The sequence below is a fragment of the Falco biarmicus genome, chromosome 8, assembly GCF_023638135.1.
Source record: "Falco biarmicus isolate bFalBia1 chromosome 8, bFalBia1.pri, whole genome shotgun sequence".
NCBI classification, from domain to species: Eukaryota; Metazoa; Chordata; class Aves; order Falconiformes; family Falconidae; genus Falco; species Falco biarmicus.
The window spans coordinates 11,161,061-11,184,994 of record NC_079295.1 but is presented as its reverse complement, the minus strand read 5'-3'; the positions used below and the strand labels follow the sequence as shown (position 1 = coordinate 11,184,994).

The window sequence follows — 23,934 nt, the reverse complement described above, 5'->3', positions numbered from 1 at the left end:
CAGGGAGGACACAGGTTTGCAGTTTACTTTTCTTTTTCCTTAATCATCCTATGTGTTTTCAACTACAAGAGCATTTTTTTTAAAGAAACTGAAGATAACTGAGGTTGCACAGTGGCTGAAACACAAATATGTCCACAAAACCAGGCTGCAGAGACTGGCTGCCACAGCAGCAGGGGTGTTCCGCCTTGAGCTAGCTGGCTTGGAGAGCAGGAGGGTAACCCATCTGCAGAGTGCGCTTCCTTTCTTTTTCCTTCTACCCAAAAAATCACCGGACTGCAAAGAAATTAAAAATGGTATTTAAAAAATGACAATAATCTATAAGACCTATTAAGCTAGGTTGTCCACACCTGTGTCAAAGCAAAATAGCTCCTTACAACAGATATCTTTTCTTCCACTGAGTGGGTTTGAGAGGAATCCAGTAACAGGCTCTGCTTCCTGAAGAGGTTACTCCACACTTTTTGCAGAGACAGCCATTAATTCCCTGATATTCATTATGGATTTTCCTTTCTTAGGCCTTCACTCTGCACCATAACTTTTGAAGGATGAACTGTCGTGATTATACCTCATATTATCCCCGAGGTATGTATTACATAGGGTTGTTGCTTTTGATTTACAGCAGCAATATGACACGCGGCTCACCATCCCTTTCACTCTCCCCCTTTCTGGAGAGGAAGCCAATACGTATGGAAGTTGGGGGGTTGTTTTCAGAAGCCCCCTTCCAAATTCAAAGCAGGAGGGGTCTTTCTATGTATAAACCAGCAATGTTGGTACGAAAAGAATCTAAAGCAATGATGTTCCATAGCTCAAGCTTTCCCACTTGGAGGTAGCAATATACCTGCAGGTAGCCATGGGTGTCGGTGGGTTTCCTTGTTGTTTTGCAGGTTGTCCCCTGCAGTAAGACGCAGATACTACTACCATCACCGTGATTATCCAGAATTATAGAACAATTTATAATGTTTTACAGCTTCTTTGCTGGCACTAGGTTCTGAATCAATCCCAAAACATGAAAAATCAGAATGCATGGTGACATCAAGCTCTGACCACCATTCAAGGTCTCAGATCACTTGGCTTAGTCCCTTCCACCTTTTTCAAACTGAATGGCATTTATTTTGAGGGTCTTGTCTCCATCTTGGGCTCATTAAGGTTGTTTTCTTAAAGCATGAGGATAAACTCTCTTACAAAACATATTTTTGGTACAACCTCTCTCTCTCCAGTGAGCAAGAATCAAGCTATCACTATTATTTTTCCTCCACAAAACAGCATAAGTTTGTCAAAATTGGCATGGTATTTCTACTTTGCCTTTTGACATTTTCAACTTTATTATGTTCAGACAGTACCTCAAAGCACTTCATTCTTCCTCTCTGGTAGAACTAATGACCACAAAAGGAGGAAAAGAAACACTATGCACTATTCAATACAGCATGCAGACACTATTACCCTTCTACTTCAAACACAAGTACTAGAAGTTGATGAGACCAGCTGCACTCAGCCACCTGCAGAAGTAGAGACTTGAACTAGATCCTTGCTGCTTTAACCAAAACCTCCCAATTCCACCTTTCCTTGATGATGTTTGACACCAGGGACACCTCACCTGAGAAGTAAGTGGTACTTGATTTCATACCCTTTGGGGATCAGCACTCACAGCCAACCTGCACTGTGTACAGAAACACACACCACACATGGTTAACCGAGATATTCCTGTTCATCAGCTTGGGCAAACTCATCCTCAACCCCAGAACAGCACATCCACTACCACCCCCCTGGCCAGCTCCAGTCTCCCTGGCTCTTCAGGCCAGCCCCACATGACAGAGCACCTTTTGCTAGGACACATGTTTGTGAATGCTCCCTTGATATGTATTTTTGAGGCAGATGCTCAGGAAGGCCAACTTCTCCCTCCATCCCAGCCTTCCCGGGCACCTACACAGGATGCCTGCATGACACATGAGGGGCCGTAATTAGATGGCCCGGTGCTAGTATCAAGTTTGGGGTGGGAATGTTGCTGAATGCTGCAATCTGCACAACTCTGCTGACATTTCTGAACTATAAAAGCCCTCCGGCAGGCATCTACAGAGGAAACCTTTAAAATTGATCCAGTTTAGCACAAAAACTGTTGGTTAAGCCTCCATCCATCCCTCTACTCCTCCACCCCTTGACACAGCTTACAGCAAAAGACTTTGCTTTCCCTTTCATATGGCTTTTAACAGCAATTCAAGCCCATTGATCCAGGACTCTGAGTCAGTGTATTACAATGCAAGATTATTCAGCTCTCTGACAGTTGGCTTGTTTAATTTCATTTTACTCCATAGCAAAATGGGAGTGGAGGGAGGGAGGGCTAGACCAAAAATTGGCAATGTATTGCCTAAATGCTCAGGAAAATAGAAAAATGTCACTCAAAATATAAAATACTTCCACTGGGCACAGGCTGCTATACCACAATTACATACGTATCTATATGCCTATCTATACCTCATCTGTGCCTCCTGATTTCAATCTCTATTCCATGGAAGATTTGAGAGGGCGGGTGGACAAAGAGAAGAATAAATAATGCTTAATGACATCTGAGCAAAGCTTGTCAGGGAACAGCGTGAAACCGTGGAGTTTATGCCATCTCCTAGCCGGGGCTAAGACTAGGCTGGAATCCTCATTACATTCACCATTTACACCAAAAAACCTTTCTTTCTATGGCTGGAATAAAACTACTCATTTGCTTTATAACCGAATAAATCTATTTATAATTTAAAAGGCTTCGCAACTAGGGTTTTTTTTCTGTTGGTTAGTTTAACTTTACTTCAATGTTTGCTTTAGTCCAGCTTCAATTAGGCCAGCATTTCCAATTGCATCAGTAGAGGAGAGGTTTACATTTACAAGAGTAAGATCATTAACAGCATAAGGTGGTTGAAAGGGAGGGTGTAATTGGTTTCACTTGCCTAGAGGGAAGATCAGCTTCTAAGAGACACACACCTAATTAAGAAGGTTTGCACTGTTTTATTTTTAATAATGTCCTCCCCTCCACTATCAGCGTTTTTATAGTATGCATCACAGCAGCTTCTGGGTCCTGGCTTAGCCACAGATATTTTGTGGACACGCAGCAGCTGACAGTATCAGACCCCTTCACGGACAGACAGAAGGAAGAGTCTGATGAGACACTAAACAACAGGAAAGGAAATTAATTAATAGTCTGTATTTGAAAAGGAAAAAAAAAAAGTCTAGACAGAGCCAGGAATCTCAAAAGCTGCTTTTGTTCGTTTTAAAAATTCGACTCCTGATATGTATTTTCATTGGTGGCTGTGATTCAGTGTGCCAGTACCAGTTGGGAAGCACAACCAGTTTGTCAGACACTTGGCTGGCCATGCGTAGTCAAAGGTGGGCCACACAGTGGACAAGTGAAGCAACACTGCTGACCCAGAAGCCACCCCAGACTGACAAGCCAGCACAGGGAAGGAGGTTTACCATGCACCTCAAAGATCCCCAGCAGGTATTGTCCAAGGAGTAATGTGCCTCCACCAGCACGCGTTGATCACGAAGGTAAGTGCCCCTGGGTCAGTACGTACCCCAAATACCACCCATATAGCAGGCTGTTAGGAAGGGAACAAGATCTGTATTAGAGAGGAGGAGGAGGAGGCGGAGAAAGGTCTTCTTAGCTATTGCTGATGCTACACAACCAAGTGCAGGAACACATCTATTTTGCAGTACACTCAAGAGTTTAAGCGAAGAGCCCCCAGACTTGTCCATGACATTCCCAGGGTGACAGTAGACTTTGCCTACTCTTCCAAGTGCTTTTCCCTACAATAACATTCTCCACATGCTACCCAGGCTGAACTCTGACAGCCAGAACCCATCCACCACGTTACCTCTGCCAAAACTGGAAAGCATTGCACCCAGAGCAGCAAACCCCACGTCCTGTGCATGTTTTTGGTATTAGGGCCTCTTGTACCTCCTAATCTCCCAGCAATGGGCCTGGGAAGTGGGCAGCAATACTGTCAAATGGCAAACATCACTTGCAGCCATGGCTGGCATCCCGTTGCAAGTGGGAATGCTCCCCATGCTGTGCCTGCCATGCCCACCTGGGCTTGCAGGCTCCCCTGCAGCACCCAAAAGCTGCCAGAGGGGCTTATGTTCAGCATAATCAGCAAGGACAGACCCCTGCCTCCCATCGCGAGGAGGACCGGTGCAGCCCCTGGCCATGGAGGAACCACCCCATACCACCTCTCCAGTACTCTGCCTAACAACGGGCAGCTTTGCTGCAACCATGAAAACAGGATAGAAAACGGAAAGGTTATTACTGATCTTGAGCATGTGCATGGGTCTGGGTGACTCTGAATTATTTAAGCCAGGCTTCTTTTATCTCTTTCCTGCTCCAGAGTTGCTACCGCTGCCACGCACATGAATCAGACAGGTTTGCCAGGCATCTGGAGGTGGGGTGCATCCCATACAATAGGAGCTGAAAGGGAAATGCTAAAAGACAATTTAAAGAGACTCCTTGATTATCCTGGACTTCAAATCTTTACTTCTCATCTCTACGTGTGAAGGATGCACCCCTCCAACTGAAAGGGGCACAGGCAAAGGCTGCAGGAGAGCTGGGGAAGCTCTTGGTCACTGCCAACCCTGAGAAGGCAGAAGCGAAGCCCCATGCTGGGATCCATCCCCACATCCTCCCAGAGCCCTGGCAGGGGAGCCTCTCTGAACTCCCCATACACGAGTGCATGTGTGTCACCAAAGGGCCTACTGACCCACCTATCAGTCACTACATATGGATAATGGCAGGTGTTTTATACAGCAAATCGACCACAGAGATGTGGTCACGAGGGCATGTAGCCACTAGTGCTCCATCAGCTTCAGCAGCATTCCCGAGAGCAGCCCCACAGCAGGCCAGGATGGGAGGAGCAGCCCAGTACCATGCCCAGGAGGCCCAGGCTTCCCTGGGAAAAGGGCATCATCTGCAGCCCTCCTCCATCATAACCTCGCAAACAAAAATGCTTCCTGGGGGGCTACACAGCACCTGGCACAACCAGACGCAAAGGGCCACTTTACCGCCCACCGCACGCAACGCTCCTCCTAAACACAAGCGGTTATTTCAAGCTGTATCTTTCATACAAAACCACCAAAACCTAATTGCTAAATCAATGGAGCAACAGGTAACGTACATATATTTGGTTATGGCTTGGCAAACCCAGCTCGAAGATTAATTGTATATTAATCGTCTTCTGTATTTGTTTTGCAGAGGCTAAAAATTCAGTTCAAGCAGAAAAGTACCAGCTTACAGAGTCTTAAAGTTTCTCTGTTGAAAGCAAAGCCCAAATTCCATTGCTGAGCTGGTCTGGGCTGCTCCTTGGTGTTGCATTGCTGGTAGGAAAAGGAGGGGTGGGCAAAGAGAGGTTGTGCAAGTGGGTTTTTCAGTTTATTTTAGGGAGAGGAGGTTGGTGGTGTGTACAAAAGGGAAAGGAGCCTCCTAGCCGTTATCCTGCCTGTTGCAATGCCCAGGACAGCTATAAAAATAAAAGAATAGGGCTGTGAGGAGTATAAAACTCGAGTCAAAATCTGGCTGTGGGGAACTAGCAAAAGCATTAGCTGCTTGGAGAGATGAAGCTACCGGGTTTGTAAACAACGTTAAAAAAAGGCTCTGAAAAAGCTGTGTGGTGAGCAAGGCTGTCACAGCAGGGCAAGGAGGACATAGAAGGTGGGGACAGGGCTTGGGGTCTGGTGGGAGGGAGCGGTGACCGCAGTGCAGGGGCAGCCCAGTGGGCGCAGGGCAGCTGTCAGCCACCCAGGATTATTGGTGTCCCTGAGCACACAAGTGTGGCCAGGCACAACGGGGAAATCTTGGCAGAAAGGCGGGGTAGCGAGGCAGGTGGGAGGCTGGTGGCTGTGCAGGCAGCTTTGTGGGGGGGAAGGAAGGTGAAGGGGAGGTGTGAGCAGGGTCCCCGTGCTGCCACATTGCATCTAGCAGAGGAGATGTGCTTGCAGCAGCTAGAGGCTTAAACCAAAGCGGCCTCGTACTAATTGAGTGGTACCGTGTCGCGTATACACCAAAATGGATTGAAACCTGACGGGCTGTTGAAAAGGTGCTTCTGAACGACTGAGGAAAGGAGGTACAGGGGCTGCTAAGGGCGGTCTGCGGAGCTACAGCGACATACCTGCACTACAGACACCTGGCTGGGACAGCACGGGAAAGCAGACGCTGCAGAGACACGGATGGTCTCCCATCAGTGTACCGTGACGGGGATAAGCAACCGAAGCACAAAAATAATCTAACAGTTTGAGCACACTTAACCAGGAAGCAGTGGATGCATTTGACCTATTAGCTGGGAGGCTCTGGGAGTGGTGGGGTCAGGATGGGGCTGTGCATAACGGCCTACATGGCACGTGATATTCGTCTTCAATAGCAAGGACCAGGCACAAGCCACCCAGGTGCTGTCCCGTACATCAAGAGATTAGAGCAACGGGAACACCGATTACCGTAACAGTGCCTGGCACTCAGCTGCTCACCGGGGCCTTCACTACCTGCACCTGAACACGATACAGGTCTGGAAGACCTTGCAAATCTATGCTATTCCTTACCTTAGCGATCAATATTCCCTGGCCATTCTGAGACCAGATTAAACCGCTGGGATTATTTTAAGCTACTGTTTCTGCAAAAGCAGTTAAGAAATGACAGAAGAAGTTGTCCCCCTGAGGAAAGCTGTATCACACATGCTTTCTGCAGTTAACCGCTCCTCCGACTCCACCCCCTTCATTTGGGATCCAACTTTAAACACGGCTCGGGTTCATCCAGCACAGTTGGCGGCTGATCACAGCCAGCATAAAACATTTTGTCCATGCCAGAAGCATGGCCTGGCATGCCACTGGTCCCTTGTAACCCACCCAGCACAGCAGTTGTGTTTATTGCTGTGTGCACAGGATGCCCTAGCCAGGTTCACACAGCAAGCTGGAAGTGTCCTCTTTCCACCTGGATTTGTGAGGCACGCACAGCCCTGCCTCTTATGCTGCTACTGGCATACCATTTGGCTCTTTATTCTTCATTTTCTAACGGGTAAGGTCCTGGGAGGGCAATTATAAATACATAAATATATGTATTTGATTTCCAGGTTTGTAATTACCTGGAGGCCACTTTGCCTTTTGCCAGCCAAGGACAAAACACATGCTGGCAAGGCTCTCCTGATGCAACTCACTGTGAGACAAATGCTACAGGGCAGCTTTACCCAGCGCACACACACACACACACCCACCCACCCACCCAAATCCCCATGCTGGTGTAGGGTCAGACTGAAATGCTTTCCAAGCAAATCTGATGAAAATTCCCCTCCACATAGGCATAGCCACCCTGTAAGCCTGTCTTTTTGGGGACTCCTGACAGGCACTACACTCCACATCCCACTCTCTTTCTGCTGAGCTGGGACCTTTTTGAAGCCTGTCAACTGGGAATTAAGATACCATTTTGCTGCAGAAAAGAATTCAGAGCTGTGCTGCCAGACCTTCAGGAGCCATACATATCATTACAGTGATCTGCTGAGGAAACTGGACAAGGCAACACCCTCCTGTCTCTATGCTTCCCTTCCTGACACATCTGTTCAGACTGCAGGGTCTCTTCATGCCTGCATCTCTGCTGAACTCTGCCTGTTTTGCTATAAAGGACCAAAAAGCTTTAAAAATATTATATAAAAATAGATTACTTTTTTTTTTTTTTTTTTTTTTTTAAACCTGAAGCAGCTCTGAATGCCAAGGGGCCAGGCGGCACAGTTCGCAACCAACTGTTCCCGTGGATGTTCTGGCAGTCTCCCCCCTCAGAGGGGTCTGTATGACCCAAACTTCCTCCAAGGCTCTAACACAACCAGAAGCAAAAATATATAAAGCCCAAACATACAAATTCCATCTGCCACAAAGTCTAAATGTGATTGTAAGGAAAGTGTTAAGTATGGGCTGGTGCAGGTTTCCATATGCTGACAAAGGGAAGATGGGGCTATACATTTTTGCATTAACTGCAGCAGTTGTAAAGCTGTCCCCCACAAAACCCCTGCCCTGTTAAATGGCAGGTAGATAGCTGCCAGTGTAGCTGTGGCTGAGGGTGCTACAGAGGCATACCATAGAGGAAAAAGATTTTATAAAGCCGTGGTAGATCATTTTAGAAGGCTGTTGATTGCAGTTAGAAATAAGTTTCATAATCATTCGGGAGAGTTATTGCACAGAACTTTGGTCATGTCTTCAAAAATAAATAATCTGAATTGGTTAAATAAAATCCAGGCACCAGAAGACAATTTACTGACTGTGAATTGCTAAAAGCCTGGGGATTAGTCAAAGATAACTCCCGTTTACCAAATGTGTTTAACAGAATAAGAGTGCTTCTAGAAGATTGTTTTGTGGTATACTAATTGTGTATTTTATTTTGAAATTTGAATATGGAGATGCTATTAAGAAATCCACAATTGTCCACAATACAAACTGTCAGCTTTGCCAAGTGAAACTAAAATAGGTTCCTGCTTCTGAAACCAAACAGTCATTTGCAATACGAACCAGTGCATGGTCTGAGCTCTTCTCAGGATTTTTTTTCCTGAAATCCAAAGCAGGGAAATAAATCTCAGCTGTAGCCTTGATGAGACTCAAGACATGTACCAGCTCAACCAGCTTACCTAGTTTCATGGATCAAGTGCTAGCACAAAAGCCTGGCCTATGCAGTTAGTTGAAGGATGCCAGTGGGTTGGGAAGCAGTGGGAGATAGAGCCCAGTCTCTTCCCACTGTCACTGCTGACGTGCTGGGTAATCCTCCACCTGCAACAGGGACAAGGGAGCTCTCGCGGGCCTGTTTTCCACCCAGTTATTTGTCCTGCCCAGTTGAATCACGGTCTTGGAAACAGTAACTGCCTTTCGCTACTGTAGCACCTACACCAGTGAAGCGCCTGCCTTGCCCTCGACAAAGAGATGCTACTCCAGCAGCAATGTGCTGCATTCAGCTAAGCCTCATTTCATTGCCAAAGCTTGTGGTGGTGGGACTCCAAAGACTGAATTACCCCAGTGTACATTTTATGCAGGTAGGTTGAGTCTCAGAGGAAAAACAAAGAAAACCAGCCCGCTGTCAGAAACTTCTTGCTGTTCCCAGCACTCAGGCTTAGATCTATTTCCTCCCACCAAGTGTTCTTTTCCTCCATCAGGACTCCCATTGCAGCTCTGGTGCAGGGAAGCACCGAGCAGCTGGAACAGAGCTGATGGAGCTGAAGGGTAGCACATCCATAGTGCAACTTCATATTGCAATTGCTCACCCTTGTTTCGGCCACCCACAACACCCAGCAATACCAAGACTACAACACAACCAGAAGCAAAAATAAAATACATAAAATGAAAACAGAAGATGTGTACTCCTGTTCTGCATACAGAAGAACGCTAGGAAAAAAAACCACTGGTATGTGCAATCCCTTCTTACAAAAATGAAGCCGCTCGTGATCTCAAAGCCATGCAATTGCTTGCAGGCCCAGAAGTTTAAGTGGTTGAGCACTTCATTCAGGTGACACACAGCCCTATTTAGTCTTAATCAGCAGATATCCAAGAGAGCTAACTCATAGACATAAAGCAAATCTACTTAGGGAATAAATGTCTAAATAAATATGAGAGATGAGATGCTGATCTTTTAATGTTCCTCTGCAGGGTAAATGAAATTATGGGGTTTTTTCACTTCAATTCATTTATGGTATTCGTTTATTATTGCATGATAAAAAGGCTCAGCATGCCTAGCTCACTAGGTCTTCCCTCTGTCCTGGAGTGGGAGGCTGCCCAGCTAAGCTGAGCACTAACAAGAAGGCAGGCGGGCACACAAAGCAACGGTACTCATTAGCTGGAAATACAGATAACCCAGGGGTGCATCAACTACCTACCTGAAATCTATTTGGCAGAGGAAGGGGGCAGTTATTGCACAGAGACTAAGGAAAACTGGAGCAGGCTGGAGGAGCATCATCTTGCATGACAAGTTCACCACATTTAAGTCTGAGAGAGACAAACCTCCTTTCTTTTAGCTGTCTCCCATCTGCCACCTTCATTTGGCCACTAAAACCATTTTTAAAGTGATAAAACAAGTAATACTGTCTAACTAATGAATGTCAAATTATCGGCATAAATGTGCCAACATTTATTTATTTATTTGCTTCCCCAAGAACATGTTCTCCTCTGCTTGGTCTTCTATTTTAGTGACTACAATTTGTCATATTAACTAGACTTCCAGTTTGCTGGGGTTTGTTTTCAGTTCTGGTTTTCGACAAGACAACTGTGAGAGGGCAGACACAGGTAAAAGAAGTAATAAAACCAATAAAAAAGCAATAGTGGCTGTCACCAAAAAGCACAAGCCACGAAACCACCTTCAATTACTATGCAGGGTCCTTCTTCCTGGCTCTCATTTGCCGATGTTACTGCCTACTTTCCACCAATATTTTACTCTGCTTATGGCCACTCTCCACAAGGAACGTTAATTCCCTAATTTCCAAATAATTTGCTTTCCTTACCTACCAGCAAGCAGCATAAGAAGGAAGGAAAGCCAAAGCAGGAGAACCATCTGTGATGAATTCAAGCCACGCACAACGGCCCAGTCAGGGGTTTCAGGAGGCATCTGAAACTCCAGCGATGCCTGGAATCAGTGCGAGGATCCTGCCCTCACAGGGGGTATCTATCTGCTGCCTGACTAACACGGTGGGAAACATGAGTCCAGCTGCACCAAGGCTATATCTATTTCAGAGCACAAGCATATGTGTTCTCCCCACCTGTCACAACTGTGAAATGTATTGATAGCATTTACTTCCTAGGCATTCGTCGCTCAAATTAACAGGCAACCTGTTAGCCTGAGCAATTAGCACCCCAAACTTTACTCCAAACGTATCTGGTAGCTGAATTTTGCTTGCAGATATTTTAGCAGCCTGATTTAGGCTTTGAGTAAATATAGGCCTGCGTATAGAGTGGAAATCCTGTGAAATCCCCAACAAATTTAATGTGAAGCAAAGGTAAACATGCTGTTGGAGCATCAGCTTTGCCTTTGTTAGAACCAGTAAAGGAAAGTTCACATTTTTACAAACTGAAATTGAGCACTAGGTTCACCCAAGACCCAGCAAACTGAATGACTGAGTGTAACACAACCTGCTGGGGCTGAGTCCTGCCACCCTCTTCCTGCTGCCAGCTTTAAACTTCACCACTCCTGCTACGTGCTTTTTATGAAAATGCCAGTTACATACAGACACGCATCTTGAAACATGACCTCAGCACTTGCGGAAGCATACGTGAGCAATACCATAAGATACAAGCAGTGTAAACCTTTATCTGTGTCACGGCTTGACTTCTGGTATTGGAGAGCATGATCAACACAGGCTGCAACTCCACTGCCACAGGCTGCCTTTTCTACTGTGGTACTCATACCTACATACCAGTTTCTTCCATGTGGCAGCCACATCATCTGCAGCACCCTCAAACGCTCTCCTGAGTGCACTGGATCACTCCTTTACTCAGATATTTCTTCAAACATAATGGGTTTTGAAATGCCAAGTAACAATGAGCTTCAATTCTTCTAATTCAGCACCTCTCCTTCCTCGTGGTTGCTAGCACATTAACAGAGAACATACAAACTACACTGAAATGTTCCTTCACAAACCCAAAAGCGCAATATTTACTCAAAATTGGATGTAAGGAGGTCCAAGGGAGCACACAACCCAGGCTTCACAGTGGCAGGACAGCCTTCATCTATCACAAACTTCCCCTGCATGCTGGAGATTCAATTAGGCTTGTAACTCCAGGCTCATACACAAAGAGGGGTTTATGCACATTCAGCAATCACGCTTTTCTTTTCCTTTTTCTTAAATGCTCCACCAATACTGCCAGAGTTCTTCTCTTGCTTAGTCTATCAATCAGTCCATATACAGCATTTTGTTAGGTTTAGCTTCTCCAAGGCTCCAGTGCTTACCTGCATGATTCTCTGACCTCCCTATACCCTGCCTTACCTGCTCCGTACCTGCTGGCAACACACGGTGAGACAGACCTGCAAGGTGTCACCTTTCTGCACAGTGACATGGCTTTCTCCCCCGAGTCCAGGATAAATCTAAATGACACTTACTCAGAGCATCTGTCACAGCAATGACATTGCTCTTGTTCTCTGCCCATCTGTGGCATTTTATTATCCTCTTATATTGCAGTGAAGCTGGTGGGAGAGAGACTTGCCCCTCTCCAGCCCAGCACCTGTAGCTACTCTCTTAAACACAGAAGACGGAGGGAAAGAAAAAAGAAGATCGCTTACCCGCAGGAAGGAGAGGTCTCGGTTGTGCTCAATGCTGGTGATTTCCAGGTTGCCCATAACTACCTCGCAGTTCTCATAGTACTTGCGCAGGGCCCGATACTGCTGCTCCAGGTCAGAGAGGGAGCTCAGCTTGTTCTCGGTGCCAGCACACACTGCAAGAAACCACAGAACAAACTATTAGGATATGTGTGAAAGAGGGGCAGAGGAGCAGAGAAGGAAAAGTTTGTATACAGGGATGCAGGTAATTGTAACAAAAAACGTATTCACAGTTTGGGTTCTGGGGGGGGGGAAAAACCAACCGGCAAAACCAAAAAAACCCACCAACCAAACCAAAACCCACAGCACAAGTTACTTGGATACCAGCAGTAGAGATGGGAAAGTATGAATATGGTCCATGATTGTTTCAGCAACTTAAACACATTTCACCAAATGGGATGAAGTGCTGGTATTTACCACCAAATGCAGAAAGGCTGAAAATGCAGAAATGCAGGAAAAATACAAAACTAGTTGATCACAACACCGAAAGGGCCAAACTCAGGTCCCAGCAAAGTCCTTACTAGTTCTGACAATAACAATAACAGAATCAGACACTGAACAGAGATACTCCACTCACAGACTAAAGGATGTAAGGCTGTAGAGACCTGTGCTTCCAAGCTGACCTGGGTAATCCAAGATTTTCCCCTATTCAACTGATGCTCAGAATAGTCTGTTGGACAAGCCAAGACCAACCTGGCCAGAAGGCTTATACCAAACGTGGTTTTCCCCATCACTTTCCTTAAGACCCCAGCTCTTCCCAGCTTTATGCAATTAAATAGGGAAAAGACAATAGCAAAAACCCCATACTGTGTTTGTACAAGTCACCAGGTTGAACGTACAATGGAGATGTGTCAGATGAGTTAGGAAACACCATCCTAATACAGTTAGTTTTCAGAAAATGCTCTTTAATATTACAGTAATCTGTTCTAACAAATTTTGGAGTCCAGTTCAAAGCAACTGTAGAATCACAGCTCAGTCTCCTAGCTCACATGCATCAAGCAATGACAAAATTGAATGTGGGGAAAGAAACACAGAAGCAGCATGTTACAATAGCAGTTTTTCACACAGTTTTCTGCCTGTCAGGACAGCAATGCTACCTACCTAAATGGTCAACTGTGGGGCTGGGCTTTTTTTTTTTTTGAGCGTGCACTTACTTTTCCTCTTTACCAACAGCTTGTGGGTTGTTCTTATTTGTGATCAAATTAATCTGAATATATCCAAACTTTTGAAATGGGCATTATATTATGCTACACACAAGCCAGACCAGAATAGCATTTCTGGAGCCATTCCCACTCCTGGATTAGATCAATACAAACAAAACTCTCCATGGCTGGAGGCCTAATCAGTAAAATTGGCTAAAATATGCTCTTTTGAATGATGCAGGTCCTTTTTATAAGCATCAGAAATAATTAGGTTTTTGAGTACTACTATTACTGACTGTTTAGTCACTACATCACCCACCCCACCCCACACTTTTTATTCCCATTTAATAGAAATGGAACAATTCTTATCACTGTTCTCTGCTGCAGTGTCTCCACTGCAAAGCAAGGGCAATTGTGCCAGGGCAATTCGAACTTCAAGCAGCCTCTTGGCAAAGGGCTTCAGGAGGCAGCCAGAAACCCAGGAACTGCTCAAAGTTTTCTCCCAAGGAAACTCCCTCTGCCCTAAAAATCACAGCAGAAATCTGTTCGTCCTGAACCGGCACTCCTCACTGCAGAAGGAGAGCAGGGGCTGGTCTCATGGCAAGCTATTCACAGGAGGAAGGTTTTATCAGATCATTTTTGGGGTTTTGTGTTTCCAGTGGCTAACAAGCATGGACCAAAGCTGAACAGATGCTGCACAGGACAGCTTTTCCAAATACACATTTGGTCTAGTTACCAAAGGAAATATTGTAAGCAACGTAATTTATTGTTTTTATTATTTCTTTCTATGACCTGGTAAAAGTTCAGAGTCCTCATAAGTTTTAAAACTTGCAGTATTTGACATATTTTCATTATAATGTGTAGTAGAAAAACAAAACTGGTTGGTTTGCTCATGTTTTAAAATAAAAACTACCACCTCACTGCAATGTTTAATTCTAAGCACGAACATCCCCATTTTGAAGTTTTTCTCGTAAAACCTTACAAATTAGAATAAAACATAACTAAACAAGATTTTACTTATAATATTTTTAATAGCCGGTTTTGGGGTTTCCCAAGATAGAAAGATGTGGTCCCACTGGGACTGACGTAGCTCTGCTGCCTGGGAACACCTGGAAGGATTAACCACTGCTGCTAGAGGATGGCACACCTTTCTTTTTGAAATGAAAAAGCCCTGTGTTAGCTCATATTTAGAGTTTTATTCAAAAAAAGCATCTCCACCATTCAGGGAAACACACACCTGCCCCTGCCAGAAGACTTCTAAAAACATATGCTACCAATTACGAAAACCAGTTTGTTTGCTTCTTCTTTAAATGCAGCAGTATCTATAACAACAAGATTGACTGTGTTTCCAGCCGTATAAGTATTATTCTGTCTTAGGGCTCCCGAGGACTAATAAATAATTTCTGTTCCATTTTGCAATTGGTGCTAAGGATCAACATAGCTCACAAAACAATTGCAGCAGCTCAGCTAATAAAGCTGTATACTGCAACACTGATATTTCATGTTGTACCTCCATTAAACGTTTCCTGAAAGCTAATTCAGCTTTTTGTTGCCGTAAGGAAGCAGAACACCTGGAGCCTTTTCTTGCAAAAGGATTCAGTGGGGGTGAAGCTGGCCCAGATGTAAACCAGGGCTGCAAGTTCTATTCAAGTGAGATTAATTTTGTACAACCAAACTACTGCAATAACTCCCAGCTTTTGATAGTGCTATGGCAAACAATTTCTTCAGATAAATTAAATCTTAAAAGCAAATTTAGGAGAAATCACCTTGATCATTTACATTTACCTCATAGGAATTCCAAGCATTTAATTTCTGTCTTAAAAAAAGAAATCCCCTCAGGTCCTCCGTTACACAAAACATCTAGTTCCAGCTCACACCTCGGCCGCTGCCACCTGCCTGTTATGTGGCAAAAGGTCCGTGCAGCTCAGCTCTTCCCAGCCTGCTCTACCACATAATCTAGGAAATCAGGGGGAGTCATTGCCCAGCATCAATCCTCCAAACCACTGCATGGCCTGGCTCAGCTTTTGCAGATCTGTACTGTCCTGACAGGTCACCTGCCCTCAGCAAAACAAAACAAAACAAAACAAAACAAAAAAAAATTGGTTACAGATTGCATCAAATTAAGTCATATAATGAAAGTGAGACTATCCTACATCAATCAGGGGGTGCAGCAGCAGAGATTTTTTGCCATCAGCACCCTACTAGCAGTGCAGCTGATGCAGAAACAGTACCTGGAGCAGCAGAGAGCCCTGACCTGCAGAATGAGTTGAATTCCCAAAGTGAATGTGGGTAAAACCACAGATCTTAAATAATCCGTTATTATAATAAGCCATTAATCTGTCTGTGCCTCAGCTTTACAGCATGGGTTTTAAACACACACTTTTGATGCACATCATAATTATGTCAGATTCAAAATACAAAAAAGAAAACTATGGAAGTATTTAAGAAAAGCAGATTAGATCGACTGTCACTTGCAGGAGGATAGAGCTGGGACAATACCTCCATCCTTCGGTGGGAGTCCTTTAAAACTGCGAGATTAGATATGCTGTTGGCATTCTTTTAAGGCAAAATACAACTAATAGGGTAAAAAGACACTTCTGCCGTGTACAAGGTGCTTCTGCTTGCCCACACATTCCAGGGATCCAAACCTAGGAGGGACACAGGCCAGAAAGCAGGCTGTGAACTAGCAGTTAACAGTAAGTTTTATCCCCCCATCTTGAGCCACAAGAGATAATTCCCACCAGATATTTTTCCAGGGAAAAAATAGTCATTCTGGGTCTGATTTGCCAAAATAGTTAAGCAGCACTAAAGTAACCGCATGTAAGGCAGGAGATGAGCAGAAGTCACATGGGATCCCCCGTCCCTCTGTTCACAAGGCACAAACATATCCCCCTCACTCTCCTGATCATCTCTTGGAAGAGCAAAAGGCATCTATGTGTTTCAGCAGCTCTTTAAAATTAAATGCCAAATTAATACATATTTTTCAGGGATACCCCGGCTGTATATAGGCATAAACATGAGCACAACAAAATGTATTTCCTTTTCATGCCATGCAAAACTACCATAATCTATATTTCATAAACTCTCTTCAAAGCACTTTGTTGTATGTTGTTAGACATGTTACGTTAGCCCCAGAAACTGAGGAGCAGCAAGAAATAAAGATTGTACCATAAAAGCAGTCCCCGCAGCAGAACCTCTCCTGGTTAATAAAAAATACTAATTCCCCTGCCTCTGGTAGAGGTCAAAATAATAGCAGCTTAAGATCTGCTTCCAGTCTGCAGCTTCTGTCCCTGTTGAGCACCTCCGAGCACGTATACTCCTGACTTGCTCAGAAGGTCTTACAGAAGCATCTCAATGAGGGAAACCCTTCAGTGCCATTTGAGTGCACACCCAGGGAAATCTGACATGCCCTTACATTTTCCCCAGTGATGGAAACCCCAGCGAGCTGGTGACTGACAGCCTGTACCAGGTTACCAGTGTGTCATGAAGCTCTCAGACAAACCTCTCCACAACACATGCTTGGCCACTCCCTCTCTTTCCATATTCTCCAACAAATCTCACAGTACACACGTGTACATGACCAGAGACACGCACCGCTAATGTTATCCCAAAGCTGAAAGACATCACCTTCCCACCTGGAAAGCCCCAAACCAGTGGTGATGGTGGCCAGCCAGGCTGCCAGCCTGATGGTGTTTCACATCTACACCCCAAACGTGGGCGATTTGGGGTGGGTGCTGGGGCAGAGCACTGCTTGGCCATCACAAAAGCAGATTTCAGGCATTACTCACACATTCACAGCTCACATTCGGTTGTTTACTTAGTACCAGCTACCTAAAGTGACAGAGAAGAGATTCAGCTCCTAATGGCCCCAATTACAGCAGTAATAATTGTCTGTATTGAATTGAATTTACAATTTTCATCAATATTCATGCACATGACTTGGAAATTAATTTCCCATTGACTTTTTTTTTTCATAACAAAACCAAATCATTCGGATGCTCACTCAAAGGTAACAAATAATGGAGGCATTTAAAAATGTCCTTTAGCTTCTGGTTTTTAGGCCATTATTTTGCTCTGCTCTGTTGACGACAAATCTATACATTAAATTAAGAAATCACATTTGACTCCATCTAGTTCTGTTTCTTGTAATACTAACAGATTTTATAATTCTCCCAGCTCAATTAAGTAACTTTTGGAAGGACGTCAACTTGTTTCATATCTTATTCACCCCCTCCCCAGATCTGCCTACATTTAGAGTTGCTCAGGAAGAGTGAATTCCATCATCTCTGGCATGGGCACCCCAACCTGAAGGATTGGTGTCCCACTCATCTCCTTAAAGCACATTCAGACAAGCAGCGATGAGGCATCCTTTTTGCCAGCTCCAAGGGAGTTATCTCGAGCATCTGGATGCATTCTTTTGAATCATAAAACATGTATTATTATCACTTTGGCAAAGACGTGGGAGAACAGCGTGTTTGTCCCACACCAGCCTCCACCTGAACGCAGCACAACCTCCCTCTGTCAATCGGTTTGTCAAGTGAAGCAAAAACACTAGAGGAGGCTTAAGTTCTTGGACTCGCTGTTTTCAGGAGAACTTTTATGGAAGAGAATTACACATTCCTTCATCCCAGACAGGATGAGCCCAACAACAGTCTGCGTCTCTTTCTAACGTGTTATTTTCCCTTACTTCCCACTTATTTATTTAATTAGCTGTGTTTTTACAGACAGCACCATCATCAGGGTTTCTTGAAAGGCAGCTAATATAACTCTTTATTAATAATTGCAAACACTCATGGCAATTTGTTAAGACCCCCAGATGGGGGGGAAATAACTTGAGCCCCTTTAGGAACAACTAATTACCAGCAATGCACAGCAATCCCCATTCATTTCATTATGCTCCACGCTCTCAGCAACAACCTGGGCACCCTGTCATGTATGCACACAGAAGAAGGAGTAAACACGCTTTTAATCCTTTCATTATTATTTTACAGCTCTCCTTGATTGAGCTGCAAAACCACTGAATTTTCTTGCAATTATGCACGTCCTAATGAAGGGACGGACCGCCTGCACTTACAGCCTTGCAAGTGTCTCCTGGGAAAAGGCAAAATACTCCTTGAGGTCACCAGCCGTTTTTCTGTAAACCCAGTGGTTTTGGAGAGTGTTTTAAAATTAGAGGCTTGCTTTCCCTAGGTGAGAGACTGTAACGAAGGGGAGCATAATCTTCTCAGTACTGTTAATTAAAAGCTCAGCTGGCACAAGTGTTTTCCTTCCGTGAGGTCTGCTCTACGCTAGAAAATTATCATCCCATTTGAATCGAGCTGCATGCAATCAGCCTGACTGCCATGAACCCCTGGACAGCTGTGTGGCCATGAGAGGAGAAGTTTGGCATTGCCATTCAGCCACTGTTCAGTGTATCAGTGTGTCACTGGTATGAGGTGACACAGTACAGGCTGGCCCACAGTGCCTGTGAGCAACACCATCACAGCTTTATCCCCTTCTACCTGCATGCAAATGGCCCAGAAACACAAGCCTGGGAGTGCTATTAGTTATTTTGATTTCCACATTAAGCTCTCCACAACTGCTAAATAAAGTCAAACAAACAAAAAAATCCTTATAATTTTCATCCTGACTTTAATCTGCAATGCTAAAAGGACAGTCTGAAACACTTTTATAGCCTTTCTTCCCTTTGCATGGAGAAGAGGTCCCTGGATTGATAGCACCAGGGTCCAAAAGCATGAATTTCCTGAAATTTGCTCACTAAACTCCCAAATATCAATTCATAAACCATTGTAAAAGCTTTCTAGCATTTCCAGAAAAATCACAGGGATGTGCGTTATCAGGGTGGTCCCATCTCCAGTAGAGGCTGATCAGGTACCACCTGCTAAGGGAAGCTCTTTCCCAATTATATGAACAGGGACACAAATAGGCACAGTAAAGACAGGAAAGACTGACAGTGATTGTAACTTCATCAAGAAGGATCAGTTATGTGTGATAACACTTTCCTGAGCTGATGGCACCCTCTCTTTGCATTGAGCTCTCCAAAATCTGTTTGGTGGGTGCTACACAGCATATTTTACCGATGTAGCACTCCTGTTCATAGCAACCAAAAACAGCATCAAAATATTGACGGGATTTATGTTGTGACATTTCAAGGATAATTGCATGTGCCGACCATGTCAAGCCATTGTCATCTCCTTGCTTTATGGCAGTATTTCCAGCATTGTTTCTCTTTTAGTTTCATCACATATGTATTATGATACAGGAATTGGAAAGGACAACATGGGAAAAACGTACTGCAGGACCTGTATCACACAGCTACCACTAAAAAAAAGCAATTAATACAAGAAGCTTTACCATAAGCTCTTCTCCCTTAGGCCTTTGTACCAAATTATTTTCTCTAGGTACTTCTCCTTCCCTTTTTCTCCTTATTCTTCACAGACACACACACTCACACTTTCTTTCCTCATTTTGTTCTATTTTGAGGGTAAATAGTTGCTTCTTAACTATAATGTAGGTACTGGACTTGACAAGCAATTAAAGCAAACAATTTCCACTCATCTAACTTTGCCAAATTAGTCATCTGCCATCTGCTCTATCATCTGGCTCTCCTTGAGGTCTTGCTGTGAATCTGGAAAGCACTCGCTTCGACAAGGAGGCAGAGGATAAGCCTCCAAGCTGGCGAGGAACCCGAGGGATGGAGGTGACATGCGGGTGACACGTGGCCCCATGCTACTCTCCGCCAGCCCCATCAGGACAGCTCCGAGGAGGCGCCTGTGGGTTCCAGTGGTCAGACTGGCAAATTACCAGCACGCAAGTTGTGACAGAAAAGCATTTAAAATTTAAGATTTCTTTTATGGCCACTTATGCAGCATGGTAGCTAAGGAGTGTGGAATTTTCCTACTGGATGCAGGATGCAAAAAATAACTTACTTTATTGAAAAGTCTTCAACACTTGCGGTCTAGTTCCCCATGAAGTACGTAACCTAAACAAGTAATTAATACACATTATCTAAGAAACAGTTGAGAGCTCTCTGTTTCCAGCACCCGGCTCAGGTCAGGTAAGGCCTCATTTTGAGACACTGAAAAGGTTTTCAAATAGTTCTGAAATACAACGCCCATCTCCTCTACCCTCCAACTTCTGAGCACCAGTAGGAACTTCCTCTTTTTCCAAGTTTCCAGTCTGAGCTCCTTACTGGATCTCCCAGTATGATCAAGAATATCACCAGCATCCCTCTTCCAACTGACCTACTTTTCCTCCCCGAGGAAATTCAATACCACTCCAGAGTGCAAGTTAGTCCACGCAAATGTTGCTGTTGTTCTGAACCATCACGTGGAGGAACCGCTCTCCCTGTTTTTGAAAACTGTTACAGGCTACCCACACCTGCACTAGCCTCCGGTTCAGACACTTGAGCCCAGCACCCAAAATTAAGCTGGTGAATCTAACTCTTAATGCCAAGAACCAAAATCCTTCCCTGCAGTACCAAAGAATAGATTATCACCAATGCCTTCTGAGATTAGTAGTCTGCAGATAAATGGTTGTGATAATACAAAGCCGCATGTTCTTGGGCAGCTAAATTGGCAAGCCAAGCTGAAGGCCCAAGAGTTTGCAGATTCTGCTCTCCCTGCTTTCCAACCCTCACCCTTCCCAAGTCCCACTCCAGCACAACAGCAATGGCTCGTGTAACCTGTTGCCTTCCATCGCTGCATCACAGTGTATGCTGGCTCCCTACCAGGACAAAGCGATGGAAATCTCTACAGGTCTCAGCAGCGGGAAGGATTTGGGTTGCTTTTTCAACAAAAAAAAAGAAGGAGTGGGAGGAAGATAATAGAGCACAGACCACAAGCACCAGGTGAATACATACATGGGTGTGAGCGGGGGGAGCAAAGGGGAGCTATGCACTTAGGCTGGGGTTTTGTGTGAGTCTTCAGCACAGACCAATTTAGCAAGGGATGCCAGTAACGTCTGCTGCGAGGCTGACCCAAAATCATTTCCCAGCTCACAAACCAGGCTGCTTCGCTGGGGACATGAAGGGCTCCCTCCCCCTCCGCAGCGCTCTCCTGGGGGTCCAGGGGTACGCAGCTTGCACAGAGCACTGCCGCAGTGCTGTGGTGGTGGTGGTCTTCCCCAGCAGCTCCTGTCACTCCACTGGGACACACGCAGCTCCACCACAGCCAGGGGCCTTGGCCTGCCTGCCTTGCTTTCTGGTTTTTTCCTTCCCCGCAGGGCCCCTGAATACTGCAAGCACTCACTCAACTTAAATGCATTTTAATTAACATTGTACAAACACACCGAGTTTGTGTGTGCACAAGGGAGCACATTCATTCAGCTTCTGCCTGATTCTCAGCTTGAGAAATCCAGCAGGAGCACTGGCAGCTACTGCGATGGGAACAGGACTGCAGTCCTCACTGCCCATACAATATTTAAAATACACTTTGCAAAATGCGCACAAGCCCTCAGATCCTACTTACTAGTATTTAAGTACTGTTTATGTAAAAGATACAGCTCAGAGGGGGTAGGTGGGACAGGTGCTTTTGTATCTGCTAATGTAAGCGCGGTTAATTAGTCACCACTAAAGCACACAGCAACCATCACATCGTTACAGGGTAAGCACAAGCCACTTGCAACAACAACAAAAAAAAGGTATTTCCCAAGATCTCCCACAGAAATTTTTCTCACATTACATTAGTAATTATCACATAACCCACACGCCACCTAATAAAATGATTAAAGTAACTATGAAATTTAAACACAAAGAAATGGACTGCTTTGGAGAAAACAAATTCTGGCAACCCTGCAACCCTGCAAGACAAAACTGCGGAAAAGCTTGAACAAAAAGTCCCTGGGAAAACCTTTGGGAAATAAAGAAAACCAGCATCTCATGGGAAGCGCCTGAGATGGCTATGTTGGGGCTTGGGTGACCGCATCAACCAGGCAAAGCAAACCCAACATTTCGGAGCTACTTTGCCCAAGTGCTTCAAGGTGACTGTGCAATGCAGTAGAACGTGATTAAAGAAACTACCCTATTTCAGCCAATATGCATAGGTCTATTAAGTTGAAACTGCATAGTTTATTTTTCATTGATGAAAATAACAGGCTCTCAAGCAACACGATAACCCTGTCAAGCAGACAGAATTCAGCTCGTGTGAGACAGCTGAAATGGTAATTATTTAAACTTGGAAGTACTGTAGATGAGGAGAGCGGTGCTGCAGTTGCAGGGGGAGGTAGGGGCTGTGCTGAGGCTGGCCAGGCCCGCAGGTGGATGCCACACATCATCTGGAGCAAAAACATACTGGAACTGGGAACAGGGACCACGTCCTGGGGCTGCGGTGGTCATATACATTAAGGTCATTAAGTCCAAGAACTAATCTGAAGTGCTGTCTTACACAAGCCTTTCTTAAACTGATCATTGTATTTTCCTAATTGCCCATGGCTAAACTAAGTAATAAAACCCATATGTTATTAAACAAAGCGCTTTCAGATACCAGTTCATAGGCAGGAAAAACAAACTTCCTATAACTCAAGGTCTATGTAAGAACCTTTTTTACTTCTGTATGCTACATGTAAAAACATACACCCTAGTCTTAAACCAGTATCTTCTGCCACAGATGATTCTTCACCTGTTGTAGTTCATGCGTGTTTCATACTAACAGCTTCATACAGGTTGCTAGGCATGTATGACTGCAGCCAGGCACGCTCAAGAGTGGAAGCGCAAGTGAACACCAAACTCCCACCTTCTCAAACCCACATGTTTTGAACCAATCTTGCATTGCACAATTTAAATTAAACATAATAAAAAATAAACAGCTAAATAAATGCCTGAGCACCCAATAAATTCTACTATGGCCACTGAGTGCTTCAGCTCTGCTGAACAGCAGCACAGTAGCTATTTTTTGCTATGGTCATGCCATATAAAACTGTACCTCCAACACTGAGGTGTTTTTCCCACTGTTAAGAAAGTAAAGGGACCACTGTTTAACCTCACTAAGGCTGTTGGCATAAGGTACTATTAAATCTGCACAAAGGGGGTAGAGGCAGGACTCGCATTTGGGTTGATAACCTCATTGTACATGAGCAGTATATTCAGGGCAAATGCTTGCAGTGCTGAAGCTTCTGCCTATTTTACCTGGGAGCTGAGGACTGTGTCTGTGTTTGATGAGCTTCTCAGTTTGTCTCATTGATTCTTCAAAAATGAGTGAGCTGGCAGCTGAAGTCACAGACCGACTTGCCCCTCTTCATGCAATTCCTACTGAGCCTTTGTAAACCATTTTTACTTTCCAAGACTGCAAGGGGACATAGGGGGAGTCAAAGCTGCTGTGAAATTGCTCCTCAAATGCATTTCCCTTGCAGTTGAACCTGGCAAAGTGACTTCAAAGTCTCTGTTTTCCTTGCCCAATTTATTGCTGTGCTGCAGTAATCTAAGGCATATTTGTTTGCTATTTTTTGTCTCATGTACTTTCAGAAATCATCCCAAAAAGTAATTTCTAAAGTAGCCATACTTGTCAA

At 44.6% G+C, this 23,934-nt stretch overlaps 1 protein-coding gene across 3 annotated transcripts in view; it reads right to left on the bottom strand.

The window, feature by feature from the left end:
* Window positions 1–23,934, bottom strand: part of ERBB4 (erb-b2 receptor tyrosine kinase 4) — a 638,473-nt gene that overhangs the window by 386,735 nt on the left and 227,804 nt on the right. For all 3 annotated transcript variants that reach the window (XM_056350326.1, XM_056350324.1, XM_056350325.1), the window contains exon 2: window positions 12,254–12,405. In XM_056350326.1, the coding sequence (XP_056206301.1) occupies window positions 12,254–12,405 (152 nt within the window). The remainder of the gene's footprint in view (window positions 1–12,253; window positions 12,406–23,934) is intronic.